This window comes from Azolla caroliniana, unplaced genomic scaffold, assembly GCF_043228905.1.
Source record: "Azolla caroliniana isolate FFs.n. ecotype wild unplaced genomic scaffold, voAzoCaro1.0.p SCAF_1, whole genome shotgun sequence".
In the NCBI taxonomy this organism is placed as follows: Eukaryota; Viridiplantae; Streptophyta; class Polypodiopsida; order Salviniales; family Salviniaceae; genus Azolla; species Azolla caroliniana.
The window spans coordinates 36,753,149-36,775,631 of record NW_028230436.1 but is presented as its reverse complement, the minus strand read 5'-3'; the positions used below and the strand labels follow the sequence as shown (position 1 = coordinate 36,775,631).

The 22,483-nt window shown below is 38.3% G+C and overlaps 1 protein-coding gene across 3 annotated transcripts; it reads left to right on the top strand.

Moving 5' to 3' along the window:
- The first annotated feature begins 10,618 nt into the window (after positions 1-10,618).
- On the top strand, positions 10,619-22,223 carry LOC147870302 (myosin-1-like). Of its 3 annotated transcripts, none has more exons than XM_087338726.1 (22): positions 11,837-12,924; positions 14,395-14,496; positions 14,936-15,079; positions 15,162-15,270; positions 15,362-15,389; positions 15,578-15,728; positions 15,845-15,908; positions 16,019-16,032; positions 16,122-16,215; positions 16,299-16,402; positions 16,497-16,614; positions 16,705-16,790; positions 16,893-17,045; positions 17,112-17,201; positions 17,313-17,378; positions 17,501-17,632; positions 17,710-17,868; positions 17,968-18,173; positions 18,304-18,442; positions 19,105-19,234; positions 19,426-19,577; positions 20,931-22,223. In XM_087338726.1, the coding sequence occupies exons 1-22, from the start codon at positions 12,346-12,348 to the stop codon at positions 21,579-21,581; spliced, it is 3,471 nt and encodes a 1,156-aa protein (XP_087194852.1). In that variant the 5' UTR covers positions 11,837-12,345; the 3' UTR covers positions 21,582-22,223. The 3 variants fall into 3 exon arrangements, with proteins under 3 accessions (XP_087194861.1, XP_087194852.1, XP_087194859.1); XM_087338733.1 differs by having other exon boundaries at positions 11,838-12,924; positions 16,131-16,215; XM_087338735.1 differs by lacking the exons at positions 19,426-19,577; positions 20,931-22,223 and having other exon boundaries at positions 10,619-12,924; positions 19,089-19,221.
- Positions 22,224-22,483: the final 260 nt, after the last annotated feature.

Genomic DNA, 22,483 nt, shown 5'->3' with positions numbered 1-22,483 from the left:
AAAGGAAGTCGGTGTTGCTTCCCGAGCTGGCAAGCTTCACAAATTTGTGCTTTCGGCCACTAAATTTGGGCAATCCGAACACTACCTGTTTCGATTGCAAATCTTGAAGCCGTTGGTGGTTGACGTGGCCTATCCGCTTGTGCCACAAGTCGATGTCCGACTCGGTTTTTTGTCCCTTCGCGAACATTGCGGTGCCGCCGTCAGTGGAGTCGAGGATGAACATCCTCCCGTCTCTGCGCCCTTGCGCAATCACACGACCTTCTTCCTCAATGAAGCACCTGAGGTGTGTAAACCGAACCTCCATCCCTTGGTCGACAATCTATCCGACCGAGACCAAGTTTTTCGTGATCGTCGGAACGTGCAGCACGTTAATGAGTTTCCCTTTCTGCCCGACATGGCTAAGGGGAACTTCTCCGACATTCGCGATCGGATGCGGAGTGTCGTCTCCTGTTGCGACTACTCCAGGTTGTATCGGTTTTTCAAGGTACGAGAACCACTCCTTATGGCTCGTCATGTGGTTTGACGCGCTGGAGTCTACGTACCACACCTCGTCTGATCTCGGGGTGCTCTGTTTCAATGAGTTTGCTTCGTGTCTCGTCACGAAGGCAGACCCTTCTCCGGCTCTCCCCGAGTCTTCGGCGTAGTGCGATCGCTGCCGATTTCCCTTGTCGGTATGTCTGGAGCCGTTTCTGGAACCGGTTCTCTCCGAATCGGCGCGCTTCTTCCAGCACTCACTTTCCCTGTGGCCTTTCTTGCCACAATACCCGCACTCCGCGATGGCCTTCCCTTGCCAGTTCTCACCACTTCGACTCCCCCTGTTTCCGGAGGGTCCGGAGTTATTGTCGGCATCAGTTTGGTGCCTTCTTCCTTGATCTCATTGGCCGCCTCCATTGCGCGCCGACTCGCCTCGTCCTCCACGTCCACAGGGCCTATCTCCCTCCGTGTATAGCATTCTGTTGTCGGTGTGCGTGCTTGTAGACGCACCCGCGTGGTTCTCCTCTACTAGGAGCATTGACTGTAAGTCAAAAAAGGATGGCGTATTCTCCCGGGTACACACAGCCGTTCGGAACACTCCGAACTTCGACGCCAAACCTCCGAGACAGATCTGGACCATCTCGCTCTCCTTGATGTTCACCTCTATGGAGGCGAGGGAGTCGCAGATATCCTTGATCTTCGAGGTATAGTCCGCCACTAACAAGTCGCATTGTCGTAGGTTGCTCAACTCCTGTCGGAGCTGAAGCTTCCTGGCTGTGGTGCTCACGGCGAAAATCTTCTTCAGATTTTCCCACGCACCCTTCGGCGTCTTTGCATCCCGAACATAGCTCAATAGTTGTTTGCCCACACACGACGCGAAGCAGTATAATACCCTGCTCGCCGATTGCTCCCATGACGAGAAGTCTCTGTGTGTCGATTCGGGTGCCGCGTCATTAGCTCCTTCGACATAACTCCAGTAGTCGTGCCCGAGCAGGTACTGGTGCATCTTGTAGGACCAAGACGCATAGTTGGTTCTGTCGAGCTTCTCTGTTGGAAGCGAGCTCACCATGCCTCTATCCATCGTTCTTCTTCATCAAGCTATGTCGGCTGTAGAGAGGTTCTCAACCCTCGCGCTCTGATACCATGAAAAAAGTAACGTGCAGAAGCAAGTATGAAGACGGAACAGAAGGAAGAACACTCGGGTTTAATGGAGAGCTTGAGCTTACACAGTATACACGGGAGAGACAGAGAGAGTGAGAGAGAGAAAACACAAGAACTATATTCAACAACCACACTCAATCTCTATATTCCACTCTATACATATGTGTGTTCAATGAACACTTTTATACAAGTCCTAGAAGGACTGACCGAAGTACTGACAGTACTTCAATGCTCATTAAGAGCTCCTACACTGACTCCCAAATATATTCCTCACGGAATATCTTTCCTAACGGCCTCCCGGTTTACGCACTTGGCCTAACCGATCGGTCCCAACCGATCCGATCCTCGGCTTCTTCAGCCGATCCGGCCGATGTTGAGCTTGTCTCTCAACAAATACCTTACATAGCAATGTCTGACTCTACAATCTAGGGTCAATCAATCCTAAACCCCCCTTACTCTTGGGAAGAACCAACGTAGACCACGATACTTTGGTTGCCGTTTTGTCTTTCCTTATCCCAACCCATAGGAATCCCCTGATACGCGCTTTAACAGTACGAATAGCTTGCTTGTCAAACATCCACACTGAGACTACATGCCATAACGTAGACAAGAGCACATGGTTAGCTATTATGATCCTAGCAACCAATGATAAGTTCAACCCTAACCAGTTGCATATTTGTCACAATTTTTACTTTGAATTTGTTGCAACTGTATTCCTTTGTCCATATCTACACCAATCCACGTTCCCATATATATTGTGGCTTCCCCTTTTACAATCCACTTGAATTCAACATTTGGCTTCCATACATGCTCTGCCTCTGAGCTAATCCATAAACCCTTGGACTTATTCCAATTGATGGAGGCTCCCGATGCTTTGCAAAAGAGATTGATAACACTTTGTGCCTTGGCAAGATTCACTTCATTGCCTTGGAGGTACAACATCGTATTGTTCGCGAACTTCGAGTCTAGCAGAGACTTCCTTGAGTTAGGGATTGAAGACCATGTAGATTTGCCCCCTGACTATTAAAAAAGGCAGATATTGCTTCAGTAATAAAGAGGAACATAAAGGGAGTTTATTATTCTTATAAGTGGTATCACTTCAATGGATAGAATTTTAATTAGCATTTGTGGGCGTATTTTTGTTTATCTTGTTAACACTATGTCTCAAGAGAATTGGAAATTTGACAAACAACAAGAGAATGATATGCTAAATTGCCAACATTGCATTAAGGCTATTTCACAATGACATCATAACTTCTTTTCTTTCTTTCTTTTTTTCCAGAAAGAAGCTACTTCCCCATTAATTAGGACTTAGGAGAGGTTATTACAGAAAGGCTATACAAGGTGGCTTATACATTTTATTTTATTTTATTTTTCCAAACGAAAACTCCTTCCATTAGTTATAAAATTTTACAAATGAGACAATTATGTACAAATCCCTATGGGGACGCGATAGTTCCATCTTATGTGGATGCCCACTGACTCAAGAAAGGGCGAGGACGACCATTGTTGGATGAAGGCTATTCGTTGTCTTTCAACTCCATCGGAGCCGCCCTTGAGGCCATAATATTGACTCTTTAGGGTGGCTACAATTTCACTCCATGTCTCTTGCAGTAACCTTGTTGGATGCACGGTTTGGTTGAAGAAGACCCGTCTACATCGTTGTTTCCATAGAATCCAAAGAGTTATTGGGCTGACCAATTCCAACACAATTTGAGATTTGTCATTAAGAGGAGTTGAGTGGACATTGCCGCTAGTGGAGAAAAAACCCTCTTGTGCTTTTATCACCAAAGTCATCCCCTCCACTTGATGCTCGTATTTGCCAAGTGGGGTCTGCCATGATAGCCAACATATATTTCCCCACTTGATTGAGCCTTGCACCTGACATAATTGCAACAAACGGCCAACCCCCCGCCATATTCGATGGGACGTTGGGCAGTCCCACAAAGCGTGTTGTACTGATTCTACTGCATTTGGGCACTCTACACAATTAGGAGAGCTAAGGTTCCCACGTTGCCATGCTCCCACCGGTAGGGACTTATGTATTAATAGCCATTGGAACGTGGTAATTTGCATCGCGTGTTGTTGTTTCCAGATTTTCTTCCAAAACTTAGTGATAATTGTGGGAGGAACTTGAAATGTGTGCCAGACCTTCGCAGCAGCCGACTCTTGGGCGGTTTGAGCAGTTAGAATGTGGCAACCCAATCTAGTTGTGAATTGGAAGAAAGGGATGGGCTTGCTTCCTTGCCCCATGTAAGGATCACGCCATGTCCATTGCAAAGGGTCCCAACTCATCTTACGTAGCCATGTGTTTTCATGAGTACATATGTGCCAATCAGGTTGTACTTTGATCGGATCAGGATCTACAATCCATTTATGACCAGTATACGTGAGTACTCAAATTGCGTTATTTTGTGTTGGTGTCTCAGTGTCTTGCAATTCAAAGCCTTCGATCTTGTCTGGTGTTCCCCTACCTCTCGGGATCAGAGATCCCTCCTACTCGTGGCCTATCCATTTCTCCATTATCGTCCTTTGAGTAGCAATTTCCCTAATCAGTAGAGCGTTAATGATTTCCAATCTCATAGTTCATCCACCCCTGATTCCATGGAGTATGTTGGCTTGATCTTGTAGTGGCAGTGACATAAACCATCGCCAACATTCTATACTTTTTCCTGGACCTTCTACAATGTATCCCCATGACAACCCTTTTGTGATCCCAATAGTTGATTAGATTCACCCTTGATACATGGGTTCCATAGGATACGTTAACTGAGCCAGGCAGGTTCGGAACTCGGTTGATCGCACTTGAGCCCTCATCTAATGTCACACCATGCCTTCCACATGGATGCACCGAATCTATCCTCCAATTTGCGGGAGAAACTAGGTTTGAGATCCATGTTTAGAATACATTCCGTTTGGGGGGCCCAATTGACCCCTTTTCGTGGCCTAAAGTAAGCGAAACGTAACCGCAATAGCATTTTCCAACAATCATTTTCTGGTTGGAGTCCTTGCACCATAATTTTGGCAAGTAAGGCTTTTGATTGTGAAAGGGGATCAATAAGACCCAATCCCCCTCTCAACTTAGGCGCTGTGAATATAGGCCACGCCACCTTGGCACGAGTTACATGGTCTTCCTTACTAGACCAAATGTAGTTGCAGACCAGTCGTTGAATCTGATGTATACTTTCCTTGGAGATTGTCCAGCATGATAGATTGTACCATGTTGTTGCGAGTAGTACCTGGTTTGCCACTATGATGCGACCTGCTAGTGACAGTTTTTTCGAACTCCAATGTATCAACTTTTGTCGAATGGAATGGATAACGGGTGCAATCATAGTCTCTGGCGGTATGTTGAAACCAATTTGGAAGCCCAAATATTTGGTGCTCGCTCCTTGATTGATCCATTTGAAAGTGGGATGTGGGTGCCACGCCAGATATGTTTCATGAGAAAGCCATATTGCATAGGATTTGTGCCAATTGATCATGACATTGGATCTCTTGCAAAATACGGCTAACCCACTTTCTAGCTTTTGGAGGTTTTCCAAGTCCCCTTGCAGGTAGACCGATGTGTCATCTGCAAATTCTATATCCAAGATGCTTTGGTGAGAATGAGGTACGGGAAGACCACGTAGGTTGAGATGTCGCGAGTTGAGAAAAAGGTGGCTTATACATTGCATTAAGGCTATTTCACCAAGAAAACATAAGTTGTCTTTTGCAGTACAATAATATCATTTTCATGAAACCGTTATCTAAATAAAGGTATTAATATGAAATTTGTCGTATTGTACAAATATCTTGCATTATGCGATATTTTGTAAAGTTTTGGCAAGCATGTCGATGAACGTCAAGTTACTGAAGAAAATTGGATGGATTTTACTTAGTTAAGCTAAGGGACGAGCATGTGTATGTGATTCTAAGTGTATACTAAAACCAAGCCAATATCATTTAAAATGGTTTCTGATGCATAAACAAGCTCAATTAGAGGTGGTTGTGAGTGCATGTTAGTGAAATACGAGTGTGAGAACATTCTTTTGGTGAATTGAGCTTATGGTGAATGCTTTCTTTTGACTGAATTACTCTATACCCTATTTGAGAGAAATGATCAACCAAGAATATTTTAACTCTAGATATATGTCTTTGTTGGGGGTGACGGCATCAAAGGAGACGTCAATATTGAAGTGCATTGAAAGAAACACTAAGATAATTTTTCTTCACAAGAATGAAGTTGGAAGAAAGTTGAGGCGTAAGTAACATCATAGATTGAAGCCGTATATATTTAACAAAAGACACACGTGATCCATTTGAGAAAAATAATCATATATCTGAGAATACCAACAAGGGGGAAAACTTTTGATTCTCTAAACATAATATCAATTATGAAAATTTACGCAAGCTTTGCACAAACTAAGTGGCATATGCATGCCATAAAAATATCATTTGAAAATATTTTTTCCCTTGTGTAGAGTGAAAAGGGTGTGCAACATGAACGCAAGAATTGTTAGAATTTAAAATATCTTTATCACCTACGCATATGTACAATCTCTACAACAATGGATCCCGAGGTAAAAATAATTCATTGATTTGTGAAATATCTCTTGTTGCAAGTTCCAACTTGTAGGAAAAGAGAAAATGCAATTAGCTTTCACGTGCATGTGTCAAATGGGACAACGAGAATATAGATACCCAAAAAATTGTTTTCATTTGTACAAACAAAGGTTAACAAAAGACCATGACAAGACTTAGTGCCAAGCAAGTGCAATATAATGCATGTTAAATTTCTATTAATTATGTAATATACTTTTTCCCTTGGCTTTCACGACGATTATGATATGTGACATCTAGGCTTTCTTTGGAGTAAAAGTTTAGTTTATTTATATGGAAATTGCTTTTTATCCACTCGCAATGTTCGTTGATGCAAATAGACATGAGACATTGACAAAAAACAAAAGCAAATCTATCATAAAATTGACACTAGATGAAGTTTTTACATGCGAATTTTGACAAGAAACCAATACATACAAATTAATAAAATTGAGGGGCTCCTTGAAGTAGGTTTGTTGACAAAGATATCCCTCTTTTGCATGTGTTGTTAACCTAATTAAACATTAAAGGTATTCAATTTACATTCATCGTCTTGTTACCTTTCTAACCTTTGTTGAGAATTTCAAAGCAAATAGATAAAAAAAACAAATCATTACAATATGGTGTGAATTATTGTGTAGTACTTTGTATCATGAATTTGAAAGAAACACAATGTGGGTTTTGTAGTTTCATAGAAACTTGACAAGTTTAGGTTGAGTTTTAGTAAGAATGCAATAAAACATCTACTTCTACGTTCTTTTAACCATTCACGAGTCACGACTAACTAGTACATTTCAGGCCAAGAATCAATCGAGTCATAAGTAAGAGATGTCATGCAAATGAAAGATTATTTAACATAAGCGCACGATAAATAAAGTCTGACAGATACATTTGTTTAAGGAAATCATTTTATTGTCGTTACTTTCATGCAAGTTCTCTCGAGGAAGGGTCTCTTATCCTATTATTCATGATACAAACATTCATGATCATGATGGGTTAACAAAATACACGACGATCCATCTACACATTGTTTGCAAAGAACAAGCATTATTATGTCATATAGAGCGCCTTTCAACAATGTTTGACGCATGGTGAAATTTATCCTTGTGCATAGTCAAATTTGAGTAGCAATGTAAAGATGTGCATTAACCATGTACATCATGACGCGCGCGCACACACACACACCATAGTATGAACCATACGTACCATACGTGCATGCGCATTCCACGAATGTTTCAATCATTCGAGTATGATAAACACCCTCAAAGAACGATAAATACCATACTTTTGGATTAACTATTTATTATGAGCTAAATAAGGCTAAAAAATGGGGAAAAAACACAAGAATGTTTGAATAACATTCGCATTCGTTTTCCAATTTAGGAAAACAAATGTTATGCTAGACGAACACGAATTTTACGTACTATGACACACACACAAACACAATTCTACAATAATCCAACATTGGACTTGTTGTATGGGTTGCGGGCATTTGAATTTAAGTCTTAACCATTTTTGGCCCACAACATCAAACTCGTACTATAACATAATGATAGAATGGGAATTTGTTGAGCAACAACTCATTTTACCTATTATTTCTTTTGTGGAAATATACATCTTTTGGGTAAACGAAATACATGAATTTAACATTAGAAGTCAAATCAATAAAAACAAAATCTTTCTCGTTTCTATGACACTCAAAAAACTTAAATATGGCTGTTACTTTAAAATAGTGTTGTTGAAACATGTTGAGAATGATCATGAATAGAATGACATATTACACCTAATACAAGCAAACGTTTTTTAAGAGATGTAGATAAATTTATTATACAAAATGCATGAGACTATGATAACTTGTGTTGTTTATTTATTACAAGGAGGAATACATTGTTATCTACCTTGAAAGCTTGTGGTAGCATTCAATTTTTTGGATAAAGATTATGTTGAACAAGAGCAGGTTGAAGAAGTATTGAAATGGTTCATAACTATGACCTGCGAGGGCTTGTTTCCGAATAGAGCTACTTTTGTTGTTGTCTATGGATATAGATACCTTGCAATGTGTATATGGAATAGCTTGCAATTACTAGACAGTTTTCTCTACGTTGGAGTACATAGATTTGTTTCCTCAACCATTGTCTTACACAAGAAGCACTTGGGGAATAAATACTTTGTATGTTGTAGCCGTTATGACCTTTTTATATAACTAATGGAAGGATATATTGTTTTGGAAAAAACTTCCCTCTTTGTGGCACTCCACATTGTATGTTGTAATATGAATCAATATGTGATATAAGATGAATTTCCTCTCGAAACAAATGAAACTGTATAAATTTGTGTGATGTCAGATGAGTAACAATGAAAGTAGAACAACTTAATCATTTGTTGAATGAGACAATACCAAGGAATGGACTTTGTATCGACAAAGTTACATGGGTGAGTTGTAATTGCAATACTTTTATTTTTTTGACTTGGCAGGATGTACAAGAGAAGGGGGAGGAATAACATACTATGTGGTTGTCAAGTTTCAACATGTTGAAGAAGTGAAAATTATTGGGAAATCAAAGGCATGTAATGCAAATCACCCGTAAAGCATGATTGATATTGAAATAATAATGACATGCACGAAAGTGAGTGCTCCTTACTGAGCATAGGCAATACATTAATATTGACATCAATTAAGCGAAGGTCCAAGGAGGACTGTAGCATGACAAACATTACATGTACAAATGTCAAACTCCCAACCACAAAAATATATCTGCTCTCACATATGATTATCCAACATAAGATAAAATTCTCAACATCGTAATCTAAGAAATATTGTCCTTAGAAACATCGATCATTGGCATAATTCTCTTTTTAGAACACTCAATAAATGTAAAACTAGGAAATGCGAATCACAGTCCCTAATAATGTTCACCATGCATTTCCTGACAAATTGTCGACTGTGTGATGCAACAACTCCGCTAAAGCTCACATTTGATTCATGAATATTGTAAAAAAATCTAGATGCACTTTGGTTCAACATGTGCCTTTTCATGAAGTGTACATCGATAGATGCTATTACCATGCAAGACGACGCATTGTTTTAGTTGGCAAATAGTCAGCTTTTACAGGACTCTAGTGCAAAGTGCTCATTCACATGTTTGTACAATGAATGATCAAAATTTCAAAGCCAAGTGTTCATATTATGAAATAAAAAAACAATACAAAGTGAAGCGATAGAAGAATAATCGGATCTTTAAACCTTGTCCAATGAAACTACTATACAATCAACATTCCAGTCCTTTTGAATGTTCACATTTTCTATTTATTGTTAGTCATGGCAATCTTTGCAGATCTAGGGTCACAAAACTAATGACACATACAATATGACATCTAACCCAATGCGATAAACTATCCTAAAGTCCATGAGCATGGTTGTCATAAAAGTTGCAAATGACACAATTCAAAGATGATATATTAACCGAAAATGAGAATGTACTCTAAAAATTCCATCCTCTTCGAAGACAAAAAGGTTGGAATGGTTGATAATAAATCCATAAAGAAATAATACTATTCATATTGTCACCAATGCAATGTAGATGCCATTCATATACAATAGAAAAGTGATCTAACGTGGATGCAATGTATCACTCTAATCTTATCGACATCTTCTTAATATGTTTTTTTCATTAACCACTCAATGGGGGCAACTCCTAGAATTATTATAGGATAAGTAATGGCCATAGGACCTTTTTCTGAAGTAGACATTTGTCTCATTTTAATATATATAGCAAACATCTTTGATGTAGAAAGCCAATCAATATAAGGTGATTCATTTCCTTCTTGACAACTTATTTTGACACTTGGTTGTCCATGTAGTCTCCCCCCCCCACATACATATACTATCAGTAAGTTAACTCAATGCATTTCTCCCTTGTTCATTTCGTCAACACAAATAAAACGATATAGACAACAATGTCATGCCATTCCACTCAACATTGTGAACTAAGTTGACACTTTCGTCTTTTTCTTCTTCATGTTTTGTGAGGAGATCTCAACGACAATTAAAAGCCAACACCTTCTTTGTCATGTTTCTTTGGGAGCTAGTAAAAGTAGCTGAGCAGGCAAGCTAATAACGAACGAGTCCAAGAAAGATGGTCACTACCACATGTATGGAGTAGATGTACCACGACACATGCATGTGGGAGCGACAGAAGAGTTGAGGGGTGTGTGTCATTACAAAAGAAAAACGACATAAACCTAATGTTTTTTAAATGGTCTTTGAATCTTCCACGTCATCATCACTTTTGACACACGTGGCCGCTCGCCTGACGTGGATTTGCCACGTCGGACGTCGTCCCTAGGAAGGGTTTCTTTCGTTCACACTCTCCGATTCTTTCAGTTTCTGTCTTGCACTTTGCCTGCGGAGGAGGAGCAGGAGCTTCATCGCCATCGCCAACGCCAACGCCAACGAGCTTCCAAGCTCAAATTTCTCTGTATACCCTTTCATCTTCCTTCTCTTCTTGTTCTCGAGGTTCTCTTGGAAAACATCTTACTGAGCGAGGAGCTTTGTCGCCATAGCCAGCAAGCTTCCAAGTTCAAACTTCTGTGTATATCTTTCATTATCTTCTTCTCCTTCTTCTCGAGGTTCCCTTCGGAAACAGATTACTGATCAAGGAACGTTATTTCCATAGCCAGCGAGCTTCTAAGTTTAAAATTCTCCGCCGACTAATATTTTATCCGCTTCTTTTTCTTCTTCTCCTAGAGGCAATCTCCTTGGAAACGGCTTATTTAGCGTTGAAGCTCATTGCCATAGCCATCGTGCTTTCACATTCAAATTTCTGTGAATAAATCTTTCAACCTTTTCTTCTTCTTCTCGAGGATATCTTCGGAAACAGATTTCTGAGCAAGGTGATTCATCCCCGTAACCATTGGGATTTGAAGCTCAAAATTCTCCGTCTACAAAGATGTTATCATTATCGTCGTTTTCTTCTTCATATTTCAAGGCTATTTTCGTAAACAGCTTGCTGAGCAAGGAGCTTCATCGCCATAGTCCACCAGCTCCATAAAAAGACAAGAGCTCACATTTCTTTGTCTACACTCATTCATATTTTTCTGAAAGAATTATTTCTGAAGCAGTAGTATAAAGAAACGCCATCGCCATCGCCATTGTCATAGAGTTTCTCAACACGAAAATCAGATTGCGCTCTCTAAACTCTTTCGTCTTGCTCTTCCTCTTAGTTCCCTTTTGCTGAAATAATAAATTCTCGAGTAGGAACTTTTAAATGCCATCGCAAGGGAGCTTTGCAACAAATTTCATACTTTCACTCTCTATTGTGTATGAACTTTACCACCATAGCTAGAGACTCGCTCAACTTGTTCGCCTAATTTCACTCTCTGAGTTCGTGTTCTGCAGTTTCTTTCTTGCTTTCTTGCTTCTTTGCTTTTGCTTTGCCTAAACTCTTCCTTTTCAGCTGATTGTTCCTCGCTTTCATTCATCGCAACATCATTATCTTGACAGATACTGCACTGCAAGGAAACGGTACTGTTTCCTTTCTTTTTGCTTTTCTCTCTCTCTCTCTCTCTCTCTCTACTCAGATCGCATCTGCCATCGACCACATTTCTAGGCAGTCTTCTCTTCTGCGTAAAAATCCTCATTTCCATTTCCTGCTTCTCTCCCTCTCTCTGCAGGTTCTTTCACAAACGATCGAGTTTTTGATTTAAGAAGATCGCTTTTTTTACTGTAATAATAATATATTAGAAGGCCATTCGTTTCTACATTTCTGCAAATTTATTCCTCAATATTTGATGAAAGACGGGGGATATTTTACGTCACTAATGGCCTTCCACGTTTTGAATTCAGAGACAGTAGAGAACAACATTTTTGCTCTACTGTCGTGCTCTTTCTCATTTTGATTCGACATTTCTGCTAACTGCCGTCTTTGGATAAAAGGCAGCTTTATATTGCAAAAGGTTTTCCGAAGCTTGGGATCTTAAACAAGAACAATGATAATTTTTACTCTTCAGGGTACTTTTGTTTCTCTCTTTCTGTAGATTCTTCAACTAAAACAACAGAAATATCGATGAAAAAGAGCTTTCCGTAGCTAAAGGTTTAGCAATCTGAGATTTTCAAGTCAGTTACATTAGATGGCTCGTAGTACCCTAGAGCTATTGTTAGACTCGATCAAAGACAGAGAGGAACAACCTGCAGAAGAGCTCCCATGGCTGCCGAAGAGACCAACATCAAGAGCTCGTTTGCCTTCAACCAGAGTCCGCCCATCTCTGTTGTTTGGTGAGTACAAACTCAACCGATCTAATGGAAACATATCACAAAAGACATCATCTACAATGAATAATTTTCATTCCAAGGAGAGGGACGAACCTACGGTGAGCGGAAATCATCTGGCAAGTGTTTGCTTCCTATATGAGAAAGATAACTCTCATTCAAATGAGAGGAATGAACTGAGCGTGAATAGAAATCATGTGGCAAGTGTCCTATCTCCATCCAAGTCAGATAAATATCATTCCAATAATGCAGTCAATGAAATGCATATGGAGGAGGGGAAATTAGAGAAAATAGATATTTCCAAAGATAGATTGAATACAGGTGGCACTGATGAGGAGTCCGTTCTGCAGGCGCTGAATTCAATCAAGAAACAAGAGCAGTCAGTAGGATTGGATAGCATGAAGAAGAGGAAGAGGGATTATCATCACACTTGGAGAAAGGTGTTAAATCTACTCTCATTAATAAAATATTATTCACATTCTGCTTTGTGAACAGATAGAAGCTTCCTGGGTTATATTTTCCGAGAGAGAGAAAGAATACAAATGCAATAAAATGAAATATAAAAGTTTATACAGTTAAATTCATTGCTTTTATCTTTTGCATTCCTATTCTTTTATATATTTCATTATTGCTGAGGACAAAGGGCATTCCTGTATATTGAACTTATGATGATGCCATGAAACATGCGTGGCTTAGTGATTTCGAACTTATGATTAGAGTTTACTGTGCTTTTCCAGCGTAATGGATGAATTGTCATATATTTGTGTATTATAACATGCGATTGTGTTTACTCTTTTTCACCTGTAGTATTCTCTTGATCACAGATATGAGAAGCTTATCGCTGACCATTAGAACTTCTAAATCTTCCAGATTACACCAGATATATTCATGATGATAGAACCAAAATGGAATAGCTACAAATCTTGCAGGTCAAAATGAATAGTTACATGGCTCTCAAAATCCCTCTCCATCTGTGATGCTATTTTGCAAGGCAGTGTTGGAGTCAGGGAACATGGCTTTAATCTTTCTGATCTTCTACATAGTTTAATGAACCATTCTGATTGATATAAAAGATTCAAAAGGATTCATAAGACCAAAGTCAGTAGACAATATTGGTCTTCTAAGTTCGCAACTGTTTACCATGTAGGAGAGGAATATTCTGGATAGCATTGTAAGCTCCTTTAAATACTGGATCAGCATATCAATCTCTTCAGTAGTGGAGGTGGTTAGGTAACAATATCCAAGAGGGAATTATGATTTATCATAAGATTGTTGGATAGATACAAAAATAGGTATTGTTTGTTCAGATCTTATTGGTGAAGTGCTGACTTTTTAACCTTGAATCTAGTTTGTAAGACACTTCCTACTCTTCAAAGTTATTTCATCTGCATTTCCAACTGTCAAGGCATTCCATACACTTAAATCACTAAAGGTGTCTATAAATGACAGAGTCTATTTAGATTTTTGAGATAACTAGTAAAATTTTCCAATACGCTAGGCAATAATACTTTTTTGCATGCCTATAACTCACATACAATTGCAATGATCTTTAAAAAGCTCATTTATGTATTTAGAGTATGTGAAACTTGTTCAATCAAAAGGACTTAAATATCTGCATTTTGATCATCCAATAAAAGTTCAGAACACTGTTTTTTATTCTATGCATTTTGGAACTTATTCTCATGCAAAATTGGTTTGTCACAAGATGTCACCATCCTTGTGTTATAAAAAACACAGCTAGTATTTCCTCTTGCTTCCTGTCTTTAAGAATCTGGATGCACATTACCGCTTTTCATTGAGGAATGTAAAGCGTAAGTTATTCTTTTGGCAATCGGTGAAGGTTCTAACCCTAGAAAGACATTCAGATGATCATAACATAATTGATAAATTCTCTTTGACTGTTGCTGCAGGGTTCTCGAGTATGGTTTTTGAACCAAGAAAGTAAATGGACACAGGGTGTTATCCAGTCAACTGATGATTTAGACTCTACTGTTTCTCTAGTGGATGGCCAGGTAAAATACGTATCCCTTTACTTCAAATCTCTGAACTCTTTCGGGTTAAGGGATGGTCTAGAGCTTTTCTTGCTAGCCTTAAATTTCAGTTTCAAACAAAGTGATGGGATCATCTAAGTAGAATCTAAAAAAAACGTTTGATGGAGCGAGGTCTGATTAGCCGTGCCATGTATGTATTGGAAAGTATGTGTACTCTTGAGGTTGATAAAAGTTTTGACTTAATACACTACCGTGTGACATTATTCACTGTGTGCATATGCTTCCTACTGACCTTGATAGGAATGTTTACATCTCTTGTATCAAGCTCACAACATTGGCATGCATTTCCATGAAAGCCTGCATCACGTGTTCCATATGATTTTTTGATCTTGATGCAATCTTTACAACCGTGTTTTGTGATTTTTAATGGTCAATGGACTTCTAAGCTGTTGCATATTAGGTTGTAGGACTGCAGTCCAACAGGCTTCTTCCTGCCAACCCAAATGCCCTCGACGATGTGAATGACCTTGTTCAGCTTAGCTACATAAATGAACCATCAATCTTGCATACTCTGCAAAGAAGATATGAGATGGGCAAGATCTATGTAAGCTCTGACCTTCATCGTCAATAAAATTGGTATTACTAATGGAAAGGTGGATTATGCTGGGGTTTTTGTGACTTTGCAGACAAGAGCTGGGTCTATGCTGATAGCATTTCCCTCATCTATGGGACAACAATGTGATGACGAGAGCATTCATGCAGTAATAGAAAATGCATTTAAAGCAATGAAGAGAGGTACTATTTGTCATCCAATGCCATTTTTTACTTATTAATCGATTGCTTGGATTTTCCAGCTGAGGTTACGCTTGTGTTTACTATGTTTCAGATGAGATGAACCAATCGATTATCTTTAGGTATGTAGGCTGCATGCTAGGTTAATCTTGATACTCCTGGTATGTGTAAAAGCTTTACAATCTCAATAGCATTATTTGATTGTGAGCAATGTATAGTCACTGGATGTATAATCAAAGCATCTATTCTCTGTGGAAATTGTATTTTGACATTCATAGAGCATGATATGACAAAATATATGTTGTTTCAGTGGTGAGAATGACGTAGGGAAGTTGAAAACAATGAAATCAGCACTGCAATATTTGGTTTCTTGTGGAGGCAATTATGTATTAGGAAAGTTATTGTTGGCAGTTCAGCCAATTATGGAAGCTTTCACTTGTGCAAAACCATCCAGTTGTGTGGTAGTTTTTCACACCACCTTAGTGATTTCCAACACTATATTGATTATTGACTTATGAAGAGATAGTTTTCCCACATAATGCATGAATAAGAGGGTTAAAATTGCTGTGGTTTTCAGGGGGAAATGGTAAATTTATATTACAACAACTTTGGGAGCTTGACAGGTGCGGAGTGGAAAACTGGTAAGAAGTCTTTCTATTGGTCCATTTTAATTACATATACTGGAAAGCTGACATGATTGTTAATTTTCTAACTTCTGTCTTGTTACATGGTCCTACATCATGCTAAAAAGTTCCGTTTGAGAAGGTATTTTACTTAGTGAAACATTGAATGCCAACATTTTTATAGTATCAGGTTTGTCTTTATATAAGAGTTGTAATAATTATCTCAATAAGTTGTTGCAGTCAAGAGTTGTACTGCGAGATGAGGGGGAATGGTCATATGATATTTTTTACCAGCTTTGTGAGGGGGCAGACTCAGTCCTGAGAGGTATGATATAATCTAGAAATCATTCATGTTTCTTTCAAAACCAGATACTTAGTATGTTTGGGTCTTTATATATGTGCTCACAGAGAAGCTATGTCTTACGGGTGTAAGAGAGTTTGATTATTTGAACAAGAGTGAGCTGGGATTTGTGGATGGAACCAAATACCAAAATCAGTTTCAGTCCGTTATTGTGAGTGAAAAGCATCTTGTGCTATCTTATTTCTATCTCTATTAAGCTTTAAAAAAGAAATGCCTTTATGCCTAGGCTATTTGTCTTTATGCAGGATTCCCTATGTGCATTTGGAATAAACAAGCAAGACCAAGACCAGATTTTTAGCTTGCTTGCAGCAATACTTTGGCTTGGAAATGTCACAATACCTGCTCTCGACAGTGGGAGTCAAGGCATGGTTCTAAAATTCAAATGATTTTTTAAAAAATTGACTTCTGTAGCATCGAGGCCTAGTATAACCAGATGTGGTGGATGAAACACAGCTTTGGGAAATGCTGCAAGTCTGCTTCAATGTTCTAGGGAGCAGCTTTTAGAAGCTCTTTGTATTATAGAATGTGATCCAACTAGAGTGAGTTCATAATTTTCCTATTCTGCATTGTTTAGGTTCATAAAACTCATTATGTAAGGACTTGTTTGAATATGACTCAATACTGTTAAATGCCATGTGCAGGTGACTGCTACTAAGGATCTATTGGCTCAACTAATATATGAAAGGTTATTTCAGTGGCTCATGGCCCAAATCAACAAGGTCTTGAAGTCTGAAATGACTGGAGAGAATAAGTATATCACAATTGTGAATATGCCTGGCTTTGGATTATCAAAGGTATGTAGCCAGGCTGTGTATTTGGCATCTTCAGTAGTATGTGAGACTCACGAATACTGCTTGCAGAGAAAGGGCCTGGATGGTCTACTTGTGAACTATTCGTATGAATATTTGCAGCAATTCACCAAGAACTATCTTTCTCAGCTAGAAGAAGAGGTAGTTCTATTCCTTAAAAAATAATTTGGAAGTTAAATGCAATAGCACCACATGATAAAAATCCATTTTCTGCGTGTGCTTGAAATTGAATTTATATTTTGAAATTCTCAGGATATAATATATAGACAACATAGGATTGGCTCTGCACGGAATGCTGTCACTGAATTCCTCGAACAGGTTTTATTTTTGTCACATTTTTGGCATTATTGATGGAGGAGTAATCAAATCAGTATTAGTTTGCACTTGGTTTGATGATAGGGTTCATTATTTTGAATGTAGTCCACTATTAAAAATTTCAGGTATTATTTCCTTTCTTGGAGGATGTACCTAAAGGTGACTCTACACAAAGATTAGAATCACTTATTGCTACCAGTTCTTGCTGCAAACAGAAGAGCAACCATGAATATTCAATATCTCACATTTTTCAAGAGGTAATATTTACGTAATATAGAAAAGCAGGCCATTGTTTAATGAATGATTATTTGGGTAAAAGATCATGTTTATGCAGGTGACTTATGATGGCAACTCCATTTTAGAGGGAGCCCACAATTTTGCTGGGCCTCAACTTCTGCAAATCTTAAATTCATGCTTGTCTCGGTTATATCTTTCAGAGAAATCCTATCCTCTTGAATTGTATTCAGAACTGACGTTATCCTCCAGATGCCAGGTTATAAAAAAACAATTTATTCAATTAATGCTAGCTTAGAAAACTGGTTATGCTAATTGATCATGTGAGTGTCCTTATCTTTGGTGCAAGGGGTTTCAGGAGTGGGTGCAACAGATGATGTGGCAGCTACACAACAGTTCACCACGTTTCATACTCTGTGTTATGCCTTGTAAATTTCTGTCCACAAATTCATTCGAAGAAAGATTTGTACTTGAACAGTTGCGGCTGAACAGAGTCACAGAAGCTGTCAGAGCATTAAGAATAGGATGTATAGAGAAGATATCTCATCAGTTTTTTGCAAGCAGGTACGTGTGCTTCAAGTGTATTTTACCTGTGCTGAAGCTTTATCTAGGGTTCGGGGTATATTTTACTCAAAAACCAAAATGGTATTTTACATATTTTATATTTATATTCCTTTACCCAAACACTATGCAGATTTGGTATTCTGCTTGCACCTAGTGAGGCAACTGGACATGATGTGCTTGGTATATGCATAGAAGTACTGCAGAGGCTTAATATTCCTCCTTATATGTACCGTGTGGGCTTGAGAAACATGTTTTTCCACCCAGAACAGGTAATTTTTGCTATACATAAGAAAGTAGGTGCAATTAGTGTAGAATATTTCAGTAATAGAAAAGTGACTGGCCAGAATTCATGTATCAGGATTTATGAGAAAAATCCCTAGAAGTAAGAAAGAAAGATATATTAACTTCTTTTAAGAGGCCAAAATAGCCCATAAGACCAAACAAGAGATTACATCTTAAGCGTTGTCTCGTCTTTGAGAACAACAAATCAACAAATCAAAATAAAATAAATATTACTCAGTAAATATAAAAGTAAATAAGATAAAAAGAGACGAGGGAAACTGGTTTTCGGCACATGTGAGATTCTCAAGTTAGATGTATTGTAAAAAAGATACCTATGAATTTAAATTGCTGTCAAAAACTAAGGAAATGAAAATAATAAAAAAGATATTTATTAATGTAAATTGTATATGCAATTGCATGAAAACTAATGCTTCCCCTGGGAGATGTGATTTTTTATTAAGCTAATATCCAATAAACACGGGAAACATGTGTGTGCTTATGTCTAAATACATCTATCAGAAGGGCTCTCTTAGTACTATGCTATGTTCATGTCATTATAATGTGAATATTTAGACTTTAAAAGTTAGCTGTTAGAGAATAATTTTCCATAGTTCCAGAATGTTACTGACACAGATATTTCATTCAAAAGATTGATAAACTGGAGGAGACTCGCAAAAAGTTTCTGGATGGGGTTGTTGCAGTTCAGAAAACATATAGAGGGTACAAAGTTCGACACAGTTTTAAGAAGCAGAAAAGAGCATTAACATTCTTGCAAGCTCGTAAGTCTCAAAATCCAATTGGATACATGCTGCTGTTTTCCTGCTGACCTAAAAGATGCAGATGTTTCATAAACATGCAAAGTTAGTGTATCTTCGTAATGATTTTAAAGTAGTGCTTTTGGAGTTTATCTTGTATTCATAGGAGTTCTTTTAGCATATTCTTATCACTGGAATTTTCTTGTGGATTCCAGTGATAAGAGGATGGCTGGTCAGGAAATCATTTGCACATCAATCTGTCAAAGTGCATATGGGCATGTCAATAATTAGAAAAGAGGAAGTGGATGGTGGCTTCATAACCAAACCTCAAGTGACTGAAAATGGCGAAGTAAAATATGCAAATAAGGTAATGTGTTGGTTATATTGTTTTTGCGAGCAAGAAATAATTATAATGCTAATAACATCTTCAAAAACCTACTGTAGTATTTGTATTCCTTTGATGTTCAAGCAAAGCCTAAACATGCGAAATGTGTGAAAGCCAGGATGCTTGACTAAGAGTTCAAGATGCATGTACCATTGATTAGTACTTTTTAGTTGACTCTTGTGCATAAGACAATGAACTGAGCACGTATATCAACAGATATGGTCCATCAAGCCCATAATCTCTATTGTGCTCTGCTATGACAAGGTTCTGCAGGTTGCTCTTAACATTATCACAGGGTGTGTTGCATTTGATAGCCAAGTCTCAGTGCATATTCCTACCAAAAGGGACAAATTGAGTCCTAACTTGCCTTGAATGGAGTGAGGATCTCATAGTTTGGTGCAATATATGTAATATAATGTGGTGCAAAAAAGCCTCATCCACAGAGGAATCTATTGACCCCCCCTGAAGCAAATGTAATACATCATTTGGCAAACCATTTTCTCATATCTTACATCCATCGGAAACCCAAATTTCTGCTTTTTCGAGTCTTTTTAATCTTTTTGCTTGCTTCACGTTAGTAATTGGCAATGATTTGGTTTGGTTCATTAGTCTCAAATTCAAAGCGCTTCAAACCAAACTGTTAAACCGAACCACAAAATTTTTACACCAAAACTGCTCAAAACAAACTTGAACTAGAAACATTCAAATCTGAACCTTGAACCTCCAGGCCACACCTAAAACAAACCAAATTTCTCAACCTAAACTGAACTGAAATGGTTTAGCCGTTAAGATGCAGTTTCATGGTTCTTATTTCCTATGTGATCATAGGAAGTTGATGAGAGGGGTTTTTGTGAACCTTAAGCATGTACTCGATAACCCTTTCCATGGCCGTGATCTCTATGGGAAGTTTCCCAGCCTCAAGAAGTAAGAAAATGTACGGTCCTTCTGGCTTAACTTGAAGAGACTTTATAAGAAGGTGCTTTTGTACATATTGCCTCCCCAAAACTCAGTTCATAAAGGGAGTTTGCAGCATGCTTGCATTGAATACTACAGTTCTAAACTCCCATCGTTAGGTTTTCATGCTCTCAAATATCATAGGATTGGGCTGGGCCAGTGTCAATTCTTCTAATCAGAGTCGGTTTTCATTTTCATAGTTTAATACCTGGTCCAAGTGTGTTGAAAAAGTATTTGAGTCTTTGCAGTACACTTGCTGCTGATTTTCAGATCTGAAAGTGCATATCACCATGATTCCTAGGACACTATAATCTCAGAAAGCTCGTATCTATTTAAAAGTTTTTTGGTCTCAGCTGAGAGATAGATTCTGTTGGATTGCAGGTATATGGCGGCAACAAAAAATCAGATAATAAAAGTACAAGGGGACAAGATTGGCAAGGTGGGCAAGACAAAATTTGGGCTGCGTTACAAAGAAAAGAAGAAGAGAATGCTGTCTTACATCAGACTATTAAAGAGTATGAGAGAAAATGGACATTGTATGAAGCTAAAATGAAGTCAATGGAGGAAATGTGGACGAAACAGATAACTACACTACAACAAAATCTCTGTGCTACACCAAAAGGATTGGTTGTGGAGCAACCTCTCGTACTAGAGAGGAAGTATAATGAGCGAGATGGTGGTTCATTACATTACTCTGAAGGAAATACCCCTGACATAACCCCTCGTTCCGAGTCCAATACTAGTAGAAGTGAATTTGATCCCAGTAGATCCGTGATTAATCAGTTATCAAAGGAACTAGAACGTCGAACACAAATATTCAATGATGATGTTGGTTTCCTTGTAGAAGTTAAATCGGGGCATGTAGAAGCAAATTTCAAGCCAAATGAAGAACTTCAAAAAGTGACACATAAGTTTGAAGTATGGAAAAAGGATTTCAAAGGAAGGTTGAAGGAGACTAAAAACATATTAAAGAAGCTTGGGAAATCTGACTCAACCGAGACAAAGAGGAAGAAATGGTGGGGTGGGAAGTAACGAAGGAGAAGAAAGTAAAAATCATCTTCAAGCCATATAACACGAGGTGCTGTGTTGTTAATAGAATGTATAGATGAAACCATGTATTTCCACTAGGCGTAGTAATCAATGAGGTTCTTCTGTATATGTATTGTTCCAAGCGTTTTTTTGTGTGGAAGGCTGCGGTCAAGAATGCTAGCTAATATATTTAAGAGCTTACTGAAGAAGAAGAATAAACAAATTCATTATTGAATAGAAAACTTCTCCAATTGTGTAGATATGAGGATGGATGCGTGGGCGGAATATGGTTGTTAGTTATACTTATGAGTACATATCCTTGATTGAAGTGTGTATGCAGTTGTTAATTTGGAAGAAGGGTTATTCTGGTGGAACTACAGAGATGATTAATTGGTCTATCAGCATACCTCTCTCAAAAATCTTTCCACCACATGCATTCAGATAATGATTATGGAGCTTCAGAGAAAGCTAGAGCTTTTATTTTTATTTTTGTATGGATGACGACATGAATTCACCCATATTTGTAAATTGTAATTATGATTATCTCATAGGCTGATTTATGCCTCTAATAGACATGCATATATCTTTTTAACAATCTAGGCGTTGGAATCTTCTTCAGTTTTTGATATTGTATTAATTTTGCCACATTGAAAGCTTCATCATCTTTTGGTATAGTATGACTGATACGACATTGTAATATTCTTCGTTGTTTTTGGTATTGTAGTACTTGATAACACGTTGTAATCTTTATACACTGAAACATCATGCTAATGAGAAATGATATTGGTGGTTATGCTTAGTAAATGTATGATTTGCCTGATAAATTGCACACACTCATATATGTATGTAGCCTCTACAATCGGGAGGTATGTTGACCACTCATTAATGTTCATAGGTCTCCATAT

Bases quoted from the DNA above. Each gene is read 5' to 3' on its own strand.
- LOC147870302 (XM_087338726.1), top strand. From the start codon at position 12,346: ATGGCTCGTAGTACCCTAGAGCTATTGTTAGACTCGATCAAAGACAGA. The intron at 15,390-15,577 runs GTATGTAGGCTG...ATGTTGTTTCAG, and splicing joins AACCAATCGATTATCTTTAG to TGGTGAGAATGACGTAGGGA. The intron at 17,869-17,967 runs GTTATAAAAAAA...AAGGGGTTTCAG, and splicing joins CGTTATCCTCCAGATGCCAG to GAGTGGGTGCAACAGATGAT.